Genomic DNA, 23,433 nt, shown 5'->3' on the forward strand with positions numbered 1-23,433 from the left:
TTAATATAAACATAAAATGATCTTTATTCATATATATATTTGTATATGCTTTTTAATACATGCGGAAAATGACAAATCCAGATTTGGATTGGTATATGTATTCATACATTCGCTATACAAAAGGACAACAAATTAAAACCAAACAAGCAAAAAATGTTTCACTTTACTGTTGCAAGCTTTTTCTGCAAATAAAATGTGTCATGTTTAATTAAAAAATACTTTCATGTAGAGAGCAGAGATCAGCTGTATTATGCAGAAAGTGATTTTATTTTTAATAATACAGATTCTTAAAAGCTGAAAGTGAACATAAAGCAAATATTAAGGGCACACTCCAACTGTGCCTGTAATCATGCAATTACCAACAGGGTACTTGGTAATTGTACTTGTAGTTCAAACATTTATCTATGAAAAGTGTTTGTGTGTGTAAATGATCTGGAATCTAATACCTTCATAAGATATAAGAAAAAGTTTTAATGATTTCAGTCTAAGATATCAAGCTTACCCTATTGTTATGTGAGACTATAATGTCTAAGTAAAACATCTACGTGTGCTTACCACAATCCAAACCTCACATCCACTAACATGTAAGGCGATCTATACTTCATTTGTATTGAATTAAAAAGTAACTGCAAAGCAGAAAAATCCTGACTTTCTAATTTGTAACAGGACCATAAAAGATATTAAACATTATTTAAAGATATAATTAAATGGCTACAGCCACACAGTCAGTGCCATCTGTTAACCTAATAATTTATATACTTTTAAATCTTTGCCCCAGCACTGTTACTTCTAGTAGAGACTGGCAGAGACTGGACAAGTGTTTTTCATGTGATCCGAAACACAATGGTTCATTTAAAGAACTACATGTACTGACGTATATTATGAAAGCAACTATCTTTGTTCATTTTAGAAGTTTTCTTTGTTGAAGATAAAGTGTACGCCTCTGGGGTCCACGCTGGAGTTGGCAATGCACAGCTTACTAAGGGTTTCAGCAAGACTCTCAGGTCCACACAGGAAGACACCCACTCTGGAGCTGGGGAACAAAAGAAAAATGCAAATTTTGTTTTGTACAAGGACAAACAGTTGGTTAGTACTCACTTACGGTATATGTGGTTGAATGAGCAGTGACAATTTGACATCTAAAAATATGGTCATTCTAAAAACATGTTCACTACCTGTCTTGGCATGCAGGTCTACTGGGAACATGGTACCAATGAAAGGCAGATACTAATTGAGCACAATGCAGTGCTTTCCAAACATTTCCTTTCAGAGACCATGTTGTTGGAAACAGAATATATTTTCAGTTAAGCCAAGCCCCCATGTTGATATTTTTATACTAAGCCTGTAAACATCATACGAGCTGCTGACACCAATAGTAAAGGATAATCAAATTCTAGGAAAAACATTTAAAATGTTGCAGCCCAATACTTAGCAATGGTGGCTGCATTTGGTTTCTATTTTTGACCAAGGACATTTTCAGGAAGTAGAGAAAATATAATGTGTCAGCAATGCAGGAGGGTGTGAACAATTACTAGCTGAAAAGTAAGACTAGTAAGCAGTTTATTACATTTTTTGTTTTGGGTTCTGACACACTTAAAGTGAAGAATACATTGGATGAATGACAATATCCAACTAAAAATATAAGTTTAGATTATTAAATAATGGTAGTAAGTCACACTAACTAACTTGTTTTAATACTGAAATGGTGCCCACACATTTAATAGTTACACTTACCCTGAATGTGCACTTCCGATGTTCTTAAATTCATTTTCCCAGTTGGGTCTTCCATACAAGGTCTTTTGCTTAAGACCAGTGATCACATCTGTGTCTTGGTCATGGTGCAATGAGAATGCAGTGGCCTTAGGGGGAAAAGAAATTCTGTATTGATTACAACTTGCAAGATTTAGTAAAAAGTTTCCTAATGCAAAAATGAAAGACTGGGGAAACAAGGTGAAAAAGAAAGCAAAAAATTTGTTATTTAATGGCATTCTTCTGTAAAAATCACATTGAATTGTAGGACTTGATGATTGGGGGTCATGGAGGAGTTCAATCTACCTATATTTTTGAGTAAATGCAGGTACTTTATTTTACATTTAGAACAGTTTATATTTGAGATTAAATGGTAATTGCTATATGGGTTCAAGCCCTGAAAGAGTCAACAAATCTAAATTAGTTTGGGCTACACTGAGCTTTTGGGTAGGAATTCAAATTTATTTTAGCAAACATATAATGCTGCTGCAAAAAAAAAAATGAATAACATTTACCTGACTTTCATCCCATCCAGTTAAGTAGATGTTGTAGCTTAGGAAATCAGCATTATTCCGGTCTTGCATTTGAGTCTCCAGGGACTGCAGCAAATCAGCAAACCATTCAAATGCATGAGTGTCTCGGCATAGCCAATAAAAATAAATCTGAAACACAGAATGTTTATCAGCAACGATATATATATACTGTATATACATATACATGCACATACTGTTTGTTCAGGCTTTTGTTGGCAGAAGAAACCTCTATTAAATTAGAAACTATGTAGCTATGTGGTTATGTGGAACATATCACTGTCTGATTATACACATAATTTAGTTACACAAAATGTATTTTTACTATGCTTTAAATATTGAAGACAAAATTCCCTGAGGCTTTCTTGTACATTATACTAACCAGTTTTATGATAATGCAATGTACCCTAACATCATGTCACTGAAATATTTATAGTTGTCCACTAATGCACAGAAAGAAGCGGTGTTGCACAAAAAGAAACCTCCATCTGTGTTATCCTTAGCAGTGCCATGGAACTGACCAACCAAGACAGACAAAAATTATTCTTGTAGCTTAGGTCCTTTCCATCATGATAGTTATCCTGTGTCAATATAATTTTTTTTAGTAATGAATAAAGACTTAATATGAATGGTGTGATTGTTTTTGACAAAGAAAATCTAGCATCTGTATATACTTTGCCTAGTTTCATCAAGTTAGCAGATCAGCTGACATGAATCTTGGCTTCTGTTTGGTAATGATTTTAATCTACAGTCATTACTCATAGTTAGATTATAGGATACGTGCAGGTTCAGGAAAAGGCAAACACTGTTGCCTGCTATGAGTTTACAGCACAAACAAACCCCAAATAGAAATAAAATGATTATTGATTTGTTACTACCTAATCTCTAACACTTTGTGCTCTCTACACTGAATTAGTGTCAGCAAAGAAAACATTAATCTTTTTTGTGAATGCAGAAGTCAAAGCTCAGTAATAATAGTATTCAAAATATTGAACACATTGCAAGTGCTCTGCAGGGGATAATTTACTTGGGGAAAGTGGTAAAAATGTACTTTGAAAAGAATGCCCAATCTCGTTTAAGGGAGCAACGTCAGCAGAGCTTCACCTCATTTGCTAATAGGTAAGTGAATGTTTTCTAGAGGAGGGATTTATTGCTTTGCTAAGTGAACAGATAAAACATCTTTATTAAATAAACCCTATTGGACCCATTAAGAAATTGGCATTTAGTGCACAATGTTGCACAAAATGCATTTGATACTGATGGCTACAGTCATTTATATAATATGTGGGCCATTTTAAACTTATGCCTAAAAATGGTAAGCAGAGGATCCATCTTGACAAGTCAAAAAGATCAGTAAATCCAAAGACAGACAGCTAAAGTAATATACAATGTCCTATAACGTAATTAGGTGTGGCACTGCTTTCCCTTTCCCCCAAGCCTTAGTGCCTAAAGCATCTGTCCATCACTTAGACAACTAATAGGGAGCAGCAAAAGCAATCTCAACACAGGAAAAGTCAATATTTCCATAATATTCATCTGGCTTTATTTGTGGATCTTCTGATTAGTTAGAAGTTTAGTGTAAACTGAAAGTCCTTTTTGCATATGCTTTGTTTCATATCTACATCTACCACATTGTATGTATTTGACATATTGGTTGGTGTCTGTTACCACTAAAGACTGTAGAGAAAGAAAAGGTATAATTTCACATTATTTTCTCTTCAAGTTATAATTACTTTTTTTAGGCGTAGAGTTGATGCATTGTTGCAGTATTTGTACCAGACAGACTTCAAGACAGAAGCAAATGGAGTAACTCCGATTCCTGCTCCAACCAGCATAGCAACCTCATAGTCAAACACATCCTCACTTGCTGTTCCAAATGGACCGTCTATGGCAATCCTGGTGAAAAAGGGAACAGTGTACAACAATATTATTGCATTTAGTATTTAGATTATTACTGCGGAAGGGAGACGGCTGTGATTTTTGACTAGGTGATAAAAATCACTAAAGAAAATAAAAACACTACAAGTAAACATTTTAAATACTTGATTTTTTTGGTGCCTTCATTTTCTATTTTTCAGGTTAATGTGTTCTGAAAAAAAAACTGCACGTTTGGCCACACCTGTTTTTGTCTGAGGGTTGCCCTGTTTCTCTAAGATCTGATAAACTTATGATACGTATGTATACTTATGATGCTAAACTTTTAACATATACAAGAAAATGTCCCAAAAGCTGTGTGTGTCCATTAGTTTGTGTGTATGTTAGTGTGAGTGTTAGAAGGAGTCATGCACAAGGCCAAATAAATGAGCCTATGTGAGATGGTATAGGATTGCTCACATATTATATAGTGCTAATGGGGTATGGTGGTGTATAGATTTGCTATATGTGTTTTAGGGAAGAAAGAGGGTCTGTGCAAATGTTATATAACACACCTGGGCATTCCTTCTCCCAACACTCTACAGAGCATTCATTGGAGGGACAGATATGGATCTGTCATTTGGGCTTCTAAGTGTCGAGAACAGATGTTTGCCATGCGAGTAATAGCGATCTAAGTTGAGCTGGTTGAGATATACAGTGTTGTGTAAGCTGTAAACTTTTTGAAGAATTAACATTTTTTTGCTGGTAAATGATCATTTTCTGTGAGTTTAACATGCTGTAGTGCAACCCAGTATTAGGGGGAGTTTGAGTTTTATTATGTATTAAGAGGAGGTTGTGTCATTTTTGATGTTTGGTTTGGTGCCGTAGGAGCCCCCCATCCCCAGCATACTTTCTCCCCTTCCTAGCACATTCTCTAGCTAGCAAATAAACCATTGCTGCCTTTTTAAATTCTTTATGTACAGTGTAGCACAGGGAAATATGGTAAATTAGCCATGCTTATCTGTTCCCATGCCCAGCAGATTCATCGGTGAATTCTGATCTCAGCACTACACAATGACATTACATTACAAGAGCATGAAGAAGGGGGATAGGATTAAAAAATTATTTAGGCGTTATGTCAATGGCCCCTTTCTGTGTTTCTCAAAAATAGCAGTAACCCATATCTGGCCTATTTTTAGCTAAGAAGTTCTGCCCAGGTAATGCACATCAACAAAATCTATTATGAAATTTTATAATGAACTAACAAAATTCAAAATCCCCCAAGAAAATTGCACTGTAACAGACTTTGAATTGATTCAGTTTACCAGCACTTACTTAGGCAGCTTCCAAGCTTCCTGGAATTCAGTCTTGTCACATCCACAGGCTTTAAATAACCCTTCAGTCCAGTCTCCAACTATTCTAATGTGAATGCTGAAGAAGTCCTCCTCCGGGGCAGAAGTTAATGTAAAAGGATGCCACTCTAATCGGGACACTGCAGGACACTGTACAAAGACATACTGACCAACTTCCATTTTGAAGCCTTTCATTTTCATCTGCAGTTCTATTGTCTTAAAAGGATGTGTAACAACCTAATAGGGTGGAAGATCAATATCATTAGTGGGAGTTTTCAGCTTTTTTGAGGCCTAAAGAATGCCTAATAATTTAAAGCAATTAATTACCATTGAACATTGAACAAAAAAAGGTTGAATAATACGACATCATGTAAGGCAGCAGCTTTTAGGTAATGAGGATTCTTTTCATATTTGCTTTATTAGACTTTTGTTACAAAGAATTATATGTCAGCAGTATGGCTAAATACACGTTACCTTTGTAATGACAACTTTTTGTTGTGATCTCCAAAATCGAATAAGCCTTTCAATTACATAAAGGGCCATTGGTGCTACCACCCATTTCCATGTCTGGAAAAAAAAAACAACTGTTGTTACACACATGCATACAATCTTTTAAAACATCCAAATATTTATACACATGTGAAATATATATAATTTTACTAGGACAGCCCCGACCAAAATGCAGTAATAATTTTTTGGTACTCAAAAAGACTTGTGTTAGCTTTCATTTCAGTCACTGTAAAATTTCTCAGGACCATTCCAGATGTGCTTAATATTAATTTTTCTTATCTACTCTTTTCAACTTTATTTTACAGCAAACTCTTCTCAACCTCTAATATAATGCAAAAAAATCATGCTGTTCATTAAGATCAATGAAACATTTTCGTAAGCAAGTAAGCTGAAAAGAAAAATAAAACCGAGAAGCTACATTTGGTCAATGGTTTGGACAGCTCTGATATATATATGTATAAACAAAATATATATATATACATAAATATATATAATAGAAGCAGATAATTTTTTGGTGCTTTTTTATGTTTATTTTGATGTAGTGATATGGTGTTAATAGTATCATATTGCATAACAAAGTTATAAATATAATGCTGTTTTAGGAAGATTTGGAGCTGTGGACTAAAGACACATGGCAAATCATTATGGATTATTTATAGCAGGTGTCTGTTGTCGTTAAAGTTAAAAAAATAAAATAAAAAGGTACATGTTTGTTATATCTGTTACATATCTCCTAGATTGTAAGGTCTTTAGGGCAGGGTCCTCTCCTTCTCACTGTCTGTATCTATCTGTTATTTGCAACCCCTATTTATTGTACAGTGCTGCATAATATGTTAGCGCTATATAAATCCTGTTTAATAATAAAAATATCTGTCCACCTAACAAAAAGATAGATCAAGTCTGGTGACATGTACAAGTCCTGAGAACCAATGAAATATTTCTTTAAACTGGGGAAAATGGGCAAGTAAATCACTGTTCTTCTAACAAATAGTTATGTCAAATTAACAGGAATACCATACCACTGGTTCATTTCCAGAAAATTGGGGTATGGGACAATTCGGATCTTGACCCCACTGGGTGTAATTCCCTATACATTTTTCCGGATTATGTTCCAGAAGACTTTGACGAGTCTGACCTCGTACAATTTTCCTAAAAAACACAAACAAGAAAGTAATTAAATGGATATTGTTTAAAATTAATCAGCAAAGTCAAGGTGCATTTCTGCAATACATATTTCTTTTTGATAACCTGGCTTAGTATGGATGAAATTAATTACATCTTCATTTAAAGCCTTAGAGCAGGTTCAGACACTCACACCTCAGTGCTGGTTTTTAGATGTGCAGACGCTGGTTCATTAAGAAGTACAGCTTACTGCACCCCCCATTTACTCACTATCTGGCTGCTGCTGGGAGAAGCTACATGTTCCCTGGAATAAGCAACTTCATAGCCAGTGTGAAATTAGCCTTAATATTTAATAGGAGTAAGACACAACTAAAAATTAAAAAGAAAAAGACAATAAACACTAGAAAATTAAAGGCTTTGACCAAGATTAGGGTTATGTTTATCACCTTAATATATTACTGCCTTATTGGACAACAACCCACAAAAAGGCATGCCCACTGTTATTTACCATGGATATATACATAATACAGAATACACACCCAACTCCATTGATATATAACATAGAATACACACCCGACTCCATGGATGACAAGACCAATGAAGAACACAACAAACAGATGATGTGTGTACCAAAATACTTCAAAATATGATCTGCGAATAATTTTTGTAGAAGAAGTAATGATTAGAATAAGAGCCAATGTAATCACCACACCAGTGAGACCAGCGAGGAAAGTAAATGCTGCATTTAGTCCTCCTATTGGGTTCTGCAAGAAGTAAGAACATTTAGATTAGAACTTTCCTAAATTATTTGCCCATTTCTACAAACACCAAGAGTTTTATTTAATATTTTATTATTTTACAAGGTAAATGGGTGCTTTTAAAAGTCTGCTCCAAGCTGCTGTTAAATGTATTCATGCCATATCTCCCCCTGCCCAAAACAGGTTAAATACTTGTTTGGCTGGGGGAGATAGGTGAACTATTTTGATATATATACTATGATATGTGCATAGTTTTATTCCCTATTCCTGCAAGCTTCATTCTTTTTTAAGACCCCTCTTTTAAGACATCCTTTTTAAGGTCCCCCAGTGTACAATGCAGAACCAAATACTGGAGAAGTGGAAAAGGGTACTGGCTTCTAGGGAAGGAAGGAATATGGTAACTTCCATCCTATTCTTAACCTCATAACCTTTCATCCTGCACCCCTGGCCAAATGAATACCTAATCCATGAAATGTGGGGGGAACCCCAATGCATGATTAAATTAGACAGCAGTCTAGAAGAAAAAGCATACTGATTAGAATGTGGCTGGATTTTACACTTCAGTAAATGTCTAATACCTGCAGCGCTTAGGGAAAGGTAGAAGGGCCTTACTCTTTAATACAGCAGCCGCCAGTACTCTCTTCACTGATGGTGCTCTGTTTGGTGGGCAGAGCCTCTGCACCATACTGTTCAGGTCAAGACTGTTAGACTTGAAATGAAGGAGAGGTCATACCAGAAGACCAGCAAGGTCTAAGAAGAGGCTGTGGGGGTTGTTCAGTGCAACTTCGAGGAGCTTCATCCCCTCGACAAAATTAGCAAATAACCCATATAGTGGGAAAGGTAACCCACAGTATTAAAGATTTTATTTTGCCCCGAATTTAGGTTTAGATAATAAAAGGTTTAATTGCACACACATGTAGTAGTATTAAGTCATATTCATCTGGACTTGTTCTTTTAATATTGTAGATGTTTCACAGCTTCCCTGATGGTGCTTCATCAGTTGATGAGCCAGCTTGATAAACTACAAAATGTCTTCAACATTACAAAGACAAGACTGGTTAAAAGTGACTAAGTACTACCAGATATTCAATGACCTGGATAACTGACAACCTTCACAGTCTTAATCACATACACCAAGCGACAGGTCCAGAGTTGTTCTCCTACTTACTGGTACTTTTGATCGGATAAAGTTGAGGTACGTTTCATTATTCCCATCCCCAAGGTCAGAAAGAACGGCTTGAATTGTACCATTTTTTCCTTCTGCTCTGGCATCCACCAGCCTTTCTACATTAAATAAATGGGCCACAGTGTGGATAGCTGAGAAACAAAAGAACAAGTAATTATATTAAATAACATGAAATATCCAAGGTTTAAAAATAAAATATTATTTTTACTATTTGCAGGCAGCGGGGAGAGCTCTAAGATGCTTTGTTGCTCATGTGTTTTCTAGGTTACTGTTAACTGTGAAAAAAACTTATTGGTGAGGTGAATGTCGGATCAGGAACAGCCCCGTATTTTCCAATGAAGAAGACGAGAAGAGAGGGGTGCCACTTGTTTTTCCTTCCCCCCTTTCATCTTAGAACATAGAACAGTGTGTACAGCGCTCATTAATTCATCTGTTGCTGGAAATGATCATAACAAATTGTTTCCAGCGACAATCATCTAGCGACCACTGGATGTCTGTCCAGGGCTTAGTTCCACCAACATATCTAAGGACAGAAAAGCTGTAATATATTATAGCTTTGTTTTCATGTTTAAAACTGTAGACAAACAAGTCTTGCATAAAAAAAAGGTCATAAAACCTGCGAAGGATGGAGCTAGGCATGGGCCAACATGACTCTGGGGGGAAGGCTGAGACTATTAGGTTATGGTTGAGGGGGGCGGTCAGGAAGAGGGCAAGATAAAGATAGGTAGATAAAGTAGACAGTGGGTGGGGAATAAGTGTTATAAAAAGGGGGTTTGAAATTGTGAAATTGGGCTGTTAATAGTTGGGGATGTAATACATGATTGATATAATTCCCGAGGCGGTTGCACCTGGGAGCCAGGTATATCAATTAGAGAAGCAGATCCCTGGTTAATGGTGGTGAAGGAGTTATTGCCTGTAAAGGACTTGCAACCAGATTGGGGTGGTTAACATGGTTTGAAGTTGTAATGAATGGCCAAAAGGCCATTTACACCATACCCGCAGGTGTTGTTATTGAGATGGGGACAAAGGGGTTGGAGTGGCGAGGAGAAGAAGGCGAAATGCTCTGACATGGCACAGACATGATATTGTATCCTTTGCTACAATATATTTAGGAGCATGTCATAACATCCTGTAAATGTGATTGACTAATAAATAGTGGTTGCTACATTTATGTCCTTCCTGTGCTAAATGTTGCACATTAAGGAATATATACTATATGTTCTTATTACGACCATTGCCATGCAGCAAAATACAATAACATGAATTCTGCCTGTTGCAAATTGCTACACAAATACCTCTTGTATGGATGACAATAATATATAATATATAATTATTATCATAATAATTATGCAAAATTCCTAATGATAATGATTAAAGAATGATTAATCCTAATTCCTAATTTTTATAGAACTATTCATTCACAATTGAACCCTTATATAATTAAGCTGCAATCACAGCTCACAATTACCAAACATACATTGATTTGCTTATAAACATTTGCATAACCTTACATTATTGATCAGACATATTTATGAAGGTAAACTGACAGCTATTGATTAATTGTCCGTTCTAACAGCATGTGGGTTCTCCAGCAGCATGGTGTAAACATAAAATTGATTACCTAATTATTTAATACTATAGAAGTGCACTGGTGCCATCATTGTGATTCACTATACACCACAATCTAGCTATCATCACTGCTAATGGCATAAATATCATGATATCCGGCGAGTGATTTGTGAGAATCTGGGTTAAAAGTGTAAATTTTGCCAGATAACATACCCTTATCAAGTGCTCTATGTCCACCATTGTTTTATATTTGTATTATATGTCAGAAAAGGGGAAACCTGGGAAATTTGTCCCATTTTTATTATGATCACAATGGTATAACCATGTGCTTTACAGAAGAAGTAAAAGTTTTTAAAGTTTTAAGTTTTAAGTTTTTTTTTTTTTTTTTTGGTAAAGCATACCAGTATTGATTAAAACCAATATAGAACTTTACCATACTAAGAGCATACAAAATAATATTAAACTGCACAACACCCCTGTATAGTTGCCACCAGGACTTATCCAGTCAGTGATAGCAGATACACCTCATTTGAAATACAATCAGCATCCACTAGTTCAGGCCAACCTGATAGGGAACAAATAGTCTAAAAGTATATATACTGTATAAAGATAAATATATATATATATATATATATATATATATATATATATATATCATTTGAAAGAAATACAATCAGCACTAGTTCAGTCAGGCCAACCTGATAGGGAACAAATAGTCTAAAAGTATATATACTGTATAAAGATAAATATATAAATATATATATATATATATATATATATATATATATATATATATATATTTATAGACATAGAAAGTTTTTAACCAACAAACTCAAAAGATACAATTTTCTTAAACTGATCACTATCACATATGTATCTAAATAAACAACAAGCAACACCCACACTTCCTCTTTTGGCTGGGAATTTCTAATCCTTTCATCATCATTTTTTATTACACTTTATGAAAGTTATATAAATTTATTGTTTGTGTATATGAGATATTCTAAAGAAATAAACTGTTTAATAATTATAATAGAAAGTGTTGACTAGAGAAAATAGACACGATGTTTACAAAGAAAGACAGCAGGAAAAAACAGATGCAGCAGCCCATCAAAGCTGTCCCTTATATTAATGTATCATTTTCTAACCTTTTAGTCTGCATTTTTATACCCGTACAACGCATACTCCTACTACAAGAAGGCAAAACCTTTATCTCAGTTACAAAGGATAAAACTGCATGAATCTACACCCACAATAAAGAAAACATTTCTTAAACACTGCATTAAATAAAGATTTGAATGTCACCAACTTGTATGAAGAGCAATCATCCATGCCACCATTTTGTGAAAAGTGAGGTTCCTGTCCAGCTGTCTCCTTATACTTCTTCCACAGCACTGCAGGTACAGGAAATCACTTTATAAATATAAAACGAATATTTCTACTAAACCCAAAAATTAGTTTTCATTTTTCTTTTTTTACAACATAGAATAATAGTAATTATGAATTATGAAGTTTTTGCATTTTGTATAACCAAACACCAACATGAAACCTAACAATGGGATATGTTAACTGATTTTACTGCAGGAAACTAAAATCTGGTGGTTGGTAAATTTTGTACATCATCACTGCTTAACTAAAGTACTTAACTAAAAATAATCAAAGTTCATTGGAAGATAAAAATACCCCAGCTACCGTTGTAGACTTGTTTTTTCCTAATCTAGAACAAGTCAAGCATAAAGCCAGTGAAGTCTGAAGGTCCATTTTGCATGTTATATTTAGGTGAGTGGTTAATCTGATCCTAATTTAAATACATTTTAAAGTCTAGCCAAAATCTGTTTTGTGTACCAGCTGCACATTTTTCAATGGTTTTAACATTGAAAGTTGTAAAACATTACATCGAGAGTGCCTATGAATTAAAAAAAAAGGGAATTTGTAGATTTGGCACTTGTGCACCCAGATTTTACCCGCTAGACAACATACACTAATAACTTATTTTTCTAAAAAAAAAAATGTTAATTTAGAAACCAAACTTTTCTAAAAATAGAAGCATAATTTATTACATGTTCACATTAAAATTATCATTAAAAGTCTTAGTGCCTGATTTATTAAAGCATTCCAAAGCTAGAGAATACACTTTTAATGGTGAATTTGGGTGATCCAGCAAACCTGGAATGGATTTCTCAAAGTCATTTGCTATTTCCTAGCAAATGTTTTCAATCCTGGGCCAGATCTATTCCAGAATTGCTGGATCACCCAGCTTCACTGATGCAAGTGTATCCTCTCCAGCTTTGGAGAGCTTTAATAAATAGGCCCTTAATCTTTCTGAATCAATAAAGTGAAAGTCAACATTACAATTTAATATGTATTATTTTAAATAAAGAAGGATCTTAATTTCTTAGTGGTGAGTACCATGCCACTGTTTCTCAGCTTGATCTATATTCTTACCGCACTTGATCCACGGAGAAAGGAAAGAAGATTTCGGCATACTGGCAGTAAAATGAGCAGGCAGTTAAAGTTCAGGCAAGCTGCGGGAGCTCTGGCCCAGGCTAGGGCTGACTGTAGCACAGGATGATAAAAAAAATATATTTGTGTTAGTATATAAGTATAAACGTCCTATAGTATTTATTAGAAAATGTTTGAAAATAGTCACCAGGAGAAGCCAACTAGCAGGGAAACCATGTTGTTTACTGTGGGAACAGGTGGTGCTCCAGCCTAAGCCTCCTTACAATAAAAAAGTAGCATAAAATCTACTGTTTAATGTGTCTCCTCTGTTTAATGCTAGCAATGGTTTGCCCTATTTTTACTCTATAATACAAATACATATACTTATGAGATTTTTGAGACAGCATAGTCAATGGCATCCTCCACCTCTATTATCATGCACACCTCACTGATGACCGTTGGCAGAATTGTGTAGGTATTGTATACATATTCTGTGTCCTAGCACCATTTTACCAGTATACAAAAGACAGAAGCTGATAGTTTAAAAGCATGCATCATCTTCTGCCTTAAACAAGATTGTACTGTTCCTAATGGAACCAGCCACAGTTGCAGTAGAAAAGTCTGTCCTGGCAGCATGATAAAGAATAAACTCTTGCTTTCTGTGGGGAAGCAGTGGTCACTCTACAGAGGTTTTCAACAGAGTTTTGCTGATTGGAGAGCTCTAGGTTTCAAACAGAAGGGAAGACATCTACAGAGAAACCATTTCTGCAGCACAGAGAGTTAGGATGCCACTTTGCAATATGCTGGCAGAGTAAACACTATTGTACTTGTTGTGGCTTTTTTTTTATTGAAGACCAGCTATAAGACACCATTTTTATGCCATGGGAATTTGTTTATGAGATTGAAAGTTTCAATGGGAGTTTAATGACATATTCGTTGTCCATATGTCTATGTCAGTGTTTCCCAACCTTTCTTAGTCGCGGCACATATTTTACAATTAGAAAAATCCCACGGAACACCACCAAAAAGTCAGACACCTAAATTAGCTACCTGCTGCCATCTAGTGGAAGAGTTTTTTTTGGTTCTGCCTATCACTATACATCGCTGGTATAGACAAATGAAGACAAATTTTTTGCAGTAAATAAATCATTTTGGGACCAATTAACTAAAATTGGATAATTTCCCACGGTACACCCGAAGATCTCTCAAGGCACACTAGTGTGCCGCGGAACAGCGGTTGAAAAACACTGGTCTATGTCTCTATTTCATGTAAAAAAAAAGCACAATAATAGATAGCAATGGTCAGCTTCAGACTTTATATAAACCTAAACTTATTAGGAAAACCCACCTATAAAGCTGTCAGTATACATCAGTATAGGCGGGAATAGAAGCTAGGTTTCTATGTTCTTTGAACTTTTCATAAACAAATAGTTACTAATAATAAAACACATGAATGTATGAGGTTTATAAGGTTTCAAAATACCAGAATTGTAGTTTAAAGGCAGGACATAAAAGCTGTGTTTTTATGTGTTTTCATTTAAAATGGAATTATAGGGACTGATTACTAAAAGCTAATAACTCACCAGGGGGAACTATCACCTTGAAAAAGATATTTTGCTGAACTTGATGGTGATAGTGATTAAGCTAAAGTGAAGTCTTCCCAGCAATGGGATAGTTCTTTTGTAACTTATCCCCATAGTATCAAAACTTTTCATTATTGTTTTCAAAAATCAACTTACCCCATAGATCTCTCGAGAATAGATATATCGTTCTCCTTCCTCATACACAAGGAAAAAATTCCAAAAGAGGTACCCATTTAGTGCAAGCCATGCCAACTGAAAGAAAATATTCCAATTATTAAAACACATTTTTCAGGAGGGGGCAGTTTTTGTTTTAGTTCTTTTTGCCATTTCTGGCAAATTATAAGCATTGTATGCTCCTTTTTTATTTACCAAAATTGATATCATGTAAACTTTACACTTCTCAATTATTACTAATAATACCTCCGTATTAATATGATTAAAAAGCTGTACACAATATTAAAAATGAACACATGCTAGCAAGAGCATATAGTACAAGATAAATGGTCTCTATTGGACATAGATAGAAACGATAATGTTTATTGTCATCCAAAATAATTAGTGCAATAACTTACACAGAAATTGTGCTTGTAATAAGGGAGCACAGTAATTTATGCATTTCTAAAACTGAATAGTTTCTAAGATCCATTTGTAAATCATTATTCATTAGTGGCTAATTAATGCTAAATTGTGCCATATTTCTCCATATTTCTATGTAATATGGACCATTAAATTTGACAACATATAGAAGTTTGGTTGTCAAAATCTCTCTCTCTCAAACTTTCGATGGTATCTCTACTGACAGTACGATGCTTTGTAGGTTCCATGACCTACTCATTCACTAAATGTTGTATTCCTAAATAAATGAGATGTTTGCAACAGCTCACAACTAGATCAATTAATCTGTCAAACTATACACAGTAAATCAAAGGCTTTCAAGTAGAAACTTTTCTGCAGCGAGAATATAAAATTGATATGTTGTATAGATTTTTGAAGTCGAACTATTTTAGCACATTGCAGCTTCTTTAAACTCAAGGTTAGTAGTATAAAGAGTATTTAATATTTACACCAAGTTTTTGGTATACCGTACCAAAACTATGCTTTTAAACTGAAACTTTCTTTAGGGTTAGTAAATGTTATTTTGTTATATCATGGCAGTTTTAAAGTATATGTTTTGATATATGGTAAAGGTTAGCATTGGCATACATAAAATGTTGATATAAATGTAAAGTAAAAGCTAATATATGTACAGGTGTTGGAGGATATGTACAGATTATTGTACTTACTATAACAATGATGGAAAGTCCTTCATTTACCACCCAGTTGCTCATTCTGGTACTGTGTCTGACCACCAAGGAACTTCCACTGTGAACAGTGAGTGTGGAGCAGCTGCAAGGAAATATATCTTTGAGGAAGTGAAAACAGATAATCAACAAGCTGTTTCCTTTTAACATAACCTTCCCCTGTGATTGTAGAAAAGAAATTGCATTATTAAGATTTAAATCTCTCCGTGTATTCTTACCTTGGTAATCTGATGACTGAAAAATATCTAAAGTAAATATTTAATATGTTAATTTACTTTAATATTTACACATCTGGAAAAATGATTGGACTGTACTGCCTATGATGATGTTTTTGTTCAATTAAAATAGAAATAAAGTTCCACTCTGGTGATCAGGTACTTGGTTATTGCAGAAAGGGGTGGGCGATGATCCTTCTCCGGTGCCTGTTGTTTTTTCGTACCTGCCTGATTGTCCCCCAGCTGTCAAATTTTGCTGAGCTGCGCACACAGATCATTGGTTGGCTGGCAAAGCCGGCAATCCTGGCTTCCCTTGCATGTGCCGGGAAAGAATAAACACCCGTGCAGGCATGTCATCCCGGCATGGCCAATCAAGATGCCTGAAGATCATCTTCAAAAAGCAAAAAAGAAGGGAGGTACATTTTAGTAAGGTTAAGTTAGTTACATCATATGTACAGGTAATGTAACTTTTTATTTTAAAGTAAATTTTAAGATATGCATTTTTTATAGTAAGTTACTAGATCTGTAATTGTTACAAATTACATAAAGCTAATACATTTCTAGAGACTCTAGTGCTGAGAAAATGGTATCACTTATTGCACAGATGTACTAGTTTTCATGCAGCATAATAGATTGTGTTTGAGTTAAAAAAAATATAGATAGGAGGAGAAAGCATATTGACAGAGAGATGAGCTAATCAGTCTTCTTCTTCTTTCATTGTCCAGTCACATGCAGGGGTAAGGACATAGCATGTAAGTGTTACTGAACTGCAGCAGGGGAAAATCAGGTCTTCTCCCCTGAAATACAAATAGAAATCCTGCAGCAAAAAAACAGCTCCCTCATATGCATTTCCAGTGTTAAGATTTACCTATCATTTTATCTGTATATGGTGCTGAATGCACATTAGGGCTCATTCTCACCACATGTGCGTACAGACAAAATTCAGGGACATAGAAAGGCAAATGAAACCATCAGAATGAAACAATGCAAATGACTTATAAATAAATACACAGCACGCCAGTTTCTTGGCAAAGAATTGACTGTTTCATTTATGAATAGTTATTGTAAAATACCCATTAATTTTAATCTAGCATTAACTTTATTATCTTAAAATGTTTAAAAAATCAAAAAGGATTGTGACCGCCATGTGGAATAATAAATGTATCTGCTTTGTTAGAAAACAAATTAAAATGACTTATGAAGGAAGAAATCTTATACCAGGCTTGTTTCATTTCCAATGAGAATATCCTCAATATTTTGAAGACAAATGAGTTCATTTTTTTGCCCCTTTCATTTTATCTTATAATGTATATTTGTAAAGGTTGAACTATTGGGGCAGGTATTATATTGCTGACAAAAGTTTTTATTTATTGGTGATCATGATAGGTACCGTAGCTGATTAGGACACTGGGAAATCACTAACAGGGTTGGCTTCTTCCCCTGCCCCAATTTGTTTGTGCTGTACACCAGGTCAGTTGAGCCCTGCAGTGAATTCAGAGATTCACACTCCATCAAACTACTAATAGTTAGTTACTATAGATGTAACTCATTGGGATAAGTATGTATCTATGAAGGTACATCATTTGTTGTATAAGTAAATTGTAGGTTTTCAAGACTTTTTTGTGTGTCTGCAATGTACACACACACACTGGTTACATTATATACTTGCAGAATTTACTAAAATGTGTAGTTTATTGAAAGCTTAATCCAGCATACATCCATTACCAGATAAACAGTGGCAATGTGCCTAAAGTACAAACAGGAATGTTTGCAGTCTTTAATTTTACATACTGTATAGGACTAAAACCACACAAAATTGCACTGGGGAGCTATAAATAGGGGAGAGGGAAATCAAACAGAGTGTTGTTAGAAAAATATGCCTGTATTTTCACCATGTGGGCTTCACAGATTAAGAAAACAGCTCTGCCAGCCTGTTTGCAGCCTGAACTGTTGGCTTGTATGAATAAAAAATATATATTTTACCCATGTGTTCAGAAACATAATATTAATATAAATATTGCATTACTTACATGATAAATGTTACAGATTTCCTTTTATATATCAAGGTTAACCCATACACTATACAGCAGATAGAAAGGTTGAGCAAATTAGGATTACTTAATTACAAACTGTTGTAATGATTTCTTAACTTCCTCTTGAAGATGCATTAGTATGGTATTTCATCTTCAGTTCCCCAACAGTACAGTTTCAGTTAGGTCCAACTTTTCTAGGAACAGTGTAATGTAACTGTTGCAATTCTGTGGCCTGGATATTATGTATATCTACATTGGAGTGTGATTAAGACATTTCCCCTTCATCAAGTGCCTCCTAATAAAGTTTAAGAATGCCACAATTTAAAGTACACCAACAAACCCCCAAGTTTAGAATTTACCAAAGAGGAGACACTGAGAGGGTGTGCACCATGCATGCTGCAGAGAAAAAGTTGGTCTAGCTACATTGTTATAAATATTAAACCTGCTTTAAAGTGACATGATTAACATGAATCTGAGCTTCTCTCATTTTACACTTCACATACATGCATCAGTCCCTGCAAGCACAAAGTATATCATAATTATTTTGCACAACATGATTCTCAGAGATGCACATAAATCTTAAATACAATTTTTTTCACTACTACATATTCTTTGCTGCACACAACATATAAACTAGGGATGAGCGAGCACATTTTCAGCGATTTTTCCCATAGCCGCATGACTTGTCTCTGAGAGGAGGAGTACCCACAAGCGGCATTTATGAATGGAGCAGTGAGAATCCTCCTCTCAGTGAGAGATCCCCGGGCAAGCCCTCATTCTGACCTATAATGCCCGAGATTTCCATGCAGCCGTGATAATCCTCCTATAGTAATTTCCGATGGTAATTTCCTCGAAGTTCCGATGGGATTGCGAAATTCCGGCGAAATTTTGGGAACCCATCGGAACTTCGAGGAAATTTTTGCGAGAATGCCAGAGCCATTCTCGCTCATCCCTAATATAAACATATAGCTAACACTTTTCTGAGTTTTTATTAAACAACAGTTGTAGCCTATTAAACAACAATACATTTTAATCATGGTCATGTAAAACAGCATAGTTTACAGAAAGAATATGTTAGGAGTTTGTAATGTTTTTACAAACTTAAAAGCAAGGTAAGTATGGTACATGCAGTATAGCACATACAACAGTCACATCTGTTTAACTCTAAAAATAGTGTACAGAGTGCAGGGATTAGAAGTTTGATTTACAGTACATCACACATTATTGATTCAATGGAGGAATAATTACCCACCATTTGCATCAGTGGCACAAATATTGCTCCATCACTGGCATTAATGGGATGAAAAATACCCTAACATTGGGGAGAATAATGTATAGAAGTTATAAGGTTGAAAACCACATAATCTGCATTAATAGAATAGGGAATAAGAATCCCCAAGGTTAACCTCAGTTTAAAGTAGATCACCACATCAGCCTCAGTAGGAAGAACAACTCGACACTGGTGGCAGTAATGGGAAAGGAAATGTTCTGTCATTAGCACCAGTACATAAATAATGTCCCATCATTGGAGTCAGGAAAAAAAAATGCTACATCATGATTTTAGTGGAAGAAATTAGGCCACATGGTTGGTGTATCTGTGGCTTCTCTCAGACATGATGCCATTAGTTTCCAGATTTTTATTTGAAAAACGGTTTTACTTTTATCTCATCTCAGCATTTCTGAACTCAGTAGTATTCCAGACAATATTAGGGTGTTTGGGAGTGGTGGGGGATCTCAAATTAAATAACCTACTAAATTCCAGGGCCGGAGATGACCAAAGGTAATTGGTTTGCTTCTTTCTCCCTACTATAGGGAACTATTCCTGCTGCTGATGTAAAAAATGTTTTATTATTCCCAACACTAACAAAACAAGCAGAGTAAAAACTCCTGAACTACAAACCTGTTATAGCTTAGTGACTCTGAAAAAGGTCAGCAAAAGAAATCTGCATAGTTTCTTAGAATTGTAAAAGCAAGTAGAGCACACTGAAATTGTGCTTTTGTCCAGGTGGTACAAATTGTTACAACCAATGAGTTTTAAAGGTACATTACTGTTGCCATGTATCAGGGCTTTTAATGCTGTGAGAAACTAAGCTGGTCCAGAAGAAACTAAGCAAGGAATTGTGCAGAATTAGGTTTAGCATGATGTATGGATGTTCCATATTCATTACATATGCCCCCCCCCCCCCTTGACCCAACTATGAGGAGGTAGAGGCACTTTGAACACCAAGGCAATGTACTCTGGAAAGGGCATCAGCGTCCTGGAGTGCTTTGCCAGGTCAGAGTTAAACTCTTGTAAAGAGAGAAACCACCTTGTTACCTAGGCATTGGCTGTCTTGTTTCTCCTCATCCAAGCTACAGGAGTGGGGTCAGGAATCAAGAGAGAGTCTAGTGCCCACTTGACCACCAGGCACTCCCGCTCTACTACTGCATAGTTTTTTTCAGCCCCTGTCAGTTTCCTGCTTAGAAAAACTATGGGATGAACCTCTCCTTCAATAACCTAGGACAGAACTGCCCCCAATCCTATGTCTAAAGCATCGGTTTGCACCACAAATTCTCATGAACACCAAAACAGGCCGTCGGCACAGTGCCATTTTTAGATTCAGGAACACGTTTTCTGCATCTTCATTCCATTTAATCATTACTGACTTGCGGCCTTTAGTCAGATCAGAAAGGGACCTGTATGGTTTAAAAACTAAGAATGAATCGTCGGTAGTAGCCGGCGATCCCTAAAAAGGCTCGGACCTGTTTCTTGGTGAGGGGACGGGGCCAGTTCTGAATTGCTTCCATCTTGTTCACCTGAGGTCTCACCAGTCCCCTACTCACAATGTATCCTAGGTACTTTGCCCCCTCAAACCAACTGCACATTTTTTGTGGTTCATCGTGAACCCTCCCTTTTCCAGACTATGCAGTACCGCCTGGACCTTCAGCAGGTGAGTCTCCCAGTCTCTGCTGAAAATTACAATATCATCAAGATAGACACATGCATATGCTTGATGGGGGCGTAACAGCTTGTCCATGACTGGAATGCCTATACCTTGTCAAATCCAGCACGGTGATAAAGCGCGCAGGGCCTAATCTCTCTATTAACTCATCCACTCGGGGCATGGGATACCCATGAAACCTTGACATCTCATTTAACTTCCAGAAGTCATTGCAAAATCGCAGGGTCCCGTTGGGCTTCAGTACCAACATGATGAGACTGGACCACTCACTCTGTGATTCCTCAATGACTCCAAACACTAACATCCTTGTTATTTCCTCGGACGGTTTTACAAAGACCTTGGTATTTTTTCTGCCATGATATCATGTTCTATCAGATGGGTGAGCCCGGGTAAGCCTGAAAACCTGGTTTTATTCCTCTGTAAGATCTCTTTCACTTGCCGACTTGGCCCCTGCCACCGGGCCTGGAATTTACTTTCTACAGTGGGTATTACCACAGCTACCAGGTCCCCCACCTGCAATTGTCCTAGTCTGGCCCCTCGATTGTACATTTGGCTTTGGCTCTTTTGGGCACTCAGGAGATGTTTCTTGACCAAGGGCATGACCGTGGCAATCCGTTCCTGTGATTTGGAAACAAACTGCTCCCCATGTTTCTTTCACCAGATCAATTATTCCCTTGGGCCGCCGCCTGTATATCAATTTAAACGGGGAAAATCCTGTGGGAGCCTGGGGAACTTCTCTAATGGCCAAGATAACAGCCGGGAGTAGGCAGTCCCAATTTTTCACATCTTTTTGTACCACCTCTTTCAACATTATTTGAGTATTTTATTGAATCTCTCTACCAGGCCATCTGTCTTCAGGTGGTAGACAGAGGTTCGCAAATGTTTAATGTTAAATAGCTTGCATACATCCGCCATGACTTTAGACATAAATGGAGTACCCTGGTCTGTGAGGATTTCCTGGGGGAAACTTGTCCAGGTGAACATGTTGAACAATTCCCGAGCGATGGCCTTGGATGAGGTCTTTCCTAAAGGAATCGCTTCTGGATAGCGAGTTGCATTATCTAGAATCACTAGATTGTATTGATGCCCCCTAGCTGATTTTACCAGGGGCCCCACAATATCCATAGCTATTCGCTCAAAGGGAATTTTAATTATCAGTAATAGCACCAAGGGGCAAAACCGTTTAACTTCTTCCTAAATTCCTGGCCAGAAGAAACGGTCAGTGATACAGGCTTTTGTTTTTTCAGCCCGCAGGTGATACCCTATTATCTCATTATGCGCCATTTCCAATATCATCATCATTACCCTCCCAGTGATAGGGAGAGCATCCTCTACCCACTTATGCCCACTTAGGCATTTTTTTCTGTTCCTCCCCTCACAAGTTTCAAAACAAAAGGAAAGTCTTGCCCCAATATCACCTCACATATCAAGTTTTTTACCACCCCCACGAGGTGAGTAACCGTGCCCCAGCTCGTGCTAATCTGGCTTGGCATGGTTGGGTATGTCTTAGTATAACAATGTATACACATTACACGGAGAGGTTTTCTCCCAGATGTAACCTCGCCAACAACTTGCATGCACCATGCTACCTGAATTCAATAGGGCTTTGGCCAGGACCTAGTTCACCTGTACCCTGCATTTGAAACTGTCCAGGCCTGTCTCGGGACTAGCAGTACACACTCTTTGAGTGTAGAAGGACCTCATCCGCGATCCTCCACACTGCATAGGTTCCTCATGCAGGGGACATTGGGCCCTAATGCAGCCGTAGGCCAAACACCACCAGCCCTGTACAGAGTCTCCTTTTCCGAGGTGTGACATCTCGAGTTTGGAACTCCTTCTGGAAAGATGGTGAACCTTTGGGTGTAGTCATGCGTGTTTTGAGGTTCCTCCGGACAGCAATAACTCCTGGTGAGGGAGGCCTGGTTTTCCTGGTGGAGGTTGCATTTTGGGGAAGGTTTGATGAACACAACTCTTCCACGACAGTGTATCGCTCCACATATTCCACCAGCTGGTCTGCTCCTTTAGGGTCCCCATGACCTACCCACCTCTGCAACTCCTCGGGCAGTGACCGCAGAAACTGGTTGACCACAAAGTGTTCCACTATCTGGGGACCTGTCAGTGTCTCAGGCTGTAGCCACTTGGTAGCCAACTGTATGAGATCATGCATCTGGGACCGGGGGGATAGATTGCTGCAGTATCTCCTTTTAAAAACCCGCTGCACGCTGACTGCAGTAGTAACTCCCAGATGGGCAAGGATCTCTGCTTTGAGCCGGTCATAATTTGGGGA

At 36.7% G+C, this 23,433-nt stretch overlaps 2 protein-coding genes across 2 annotated transcripts in view; both read right to left on the reverse strand.

The window, feature by feature from the left end:
* Positions 1-16,314, reverse strand: CYBB (cytochrome b-245 beta chain). The gene is made up of 14 exons (XM_072414078.1): positions 16,175-16,314; positions 15,939-16,057; positions 14,812-14,907; positions 13,076-13,186; positions 11,940-12,024; positions 9,044-9,192; positions 7,691-7,881; positions 7,015-7,144; positions 5,960-6,052; positions 5,469-5,722; positions 4,013-4,175; positions 2,265-2,411; positions 1,735-1,859; positions 1-1,033 (listed from the first exon to the last, which is right to left on the reverse strand). Exons 2-14 carry the CDS (start codon positions 15,981-15,983, stop codon positions 907-909), a joined length of 1,716 nt encoding a protein of 571 aa, XP_072270179.1. The 5' UTR covers positions 15,984-16,057; positions 16,175-16,314; the 3' UTR covers positions 1-906.
* Positions 15,961-23,433, reverse strand: part of XK (X-linked Kx blood group antigen, Kell and VPS13A binding protein) — a 24,263-nt gene continuing 16,790 nt past the window's right edge. Inside the window, exons 4-5 of the transcript XR_011921236.1 lie at positions 16,396-16,562; positions 15,961-16,041 (exon numbers count right to left, since the gene is read on the reverse strand). The gene's annotated coding sequence lies outside the window, so the exon portion shown is untranslated. The remainder of the gene's footprint in view (positions 16,042-16,395; positions 16,563-23,433) is intronic.

Source organism: Pyxicephalus adspersus, chromosome 1, assembly GCF_032062135.1.
Source record: "Pyxicephalus adspersus chromosome 1, UCB_Pads_2.0, whole genome shotgun sequence".
Taxonomy (NCBI): Eukaryota; Metazoa; Chordata; class Amphibia; order Anura; family Pyxicephalidae; genus Pyxicephalus; species Pyxicephalus adspersus.

Excerpts from the sequence above, each read along its gene's own strand:
- CYBB (XM_072414078.1), bottom strand. The coding sequence starts at position 15,983 with ATGAGCAACTGGGTGGTAAATGAAGGACTTTCCATCATTGTTATA. Across the intron at positions 7,882-9,043 it reads TTATCCGATCAAAAGTACCA|AACCCAATAGGAGGACTAAA; the intron begins GTAAGTAGGAGA and ends TACTTCTTGCAG. Across the intron at positions 7,145-7,690 it reads CTTGTCATCCATGGAGTCGG|GAAAATTGTACGAGGTCAGA; the intron begins GTGTGTATTCTA and ends TGTGTTTTTTAG.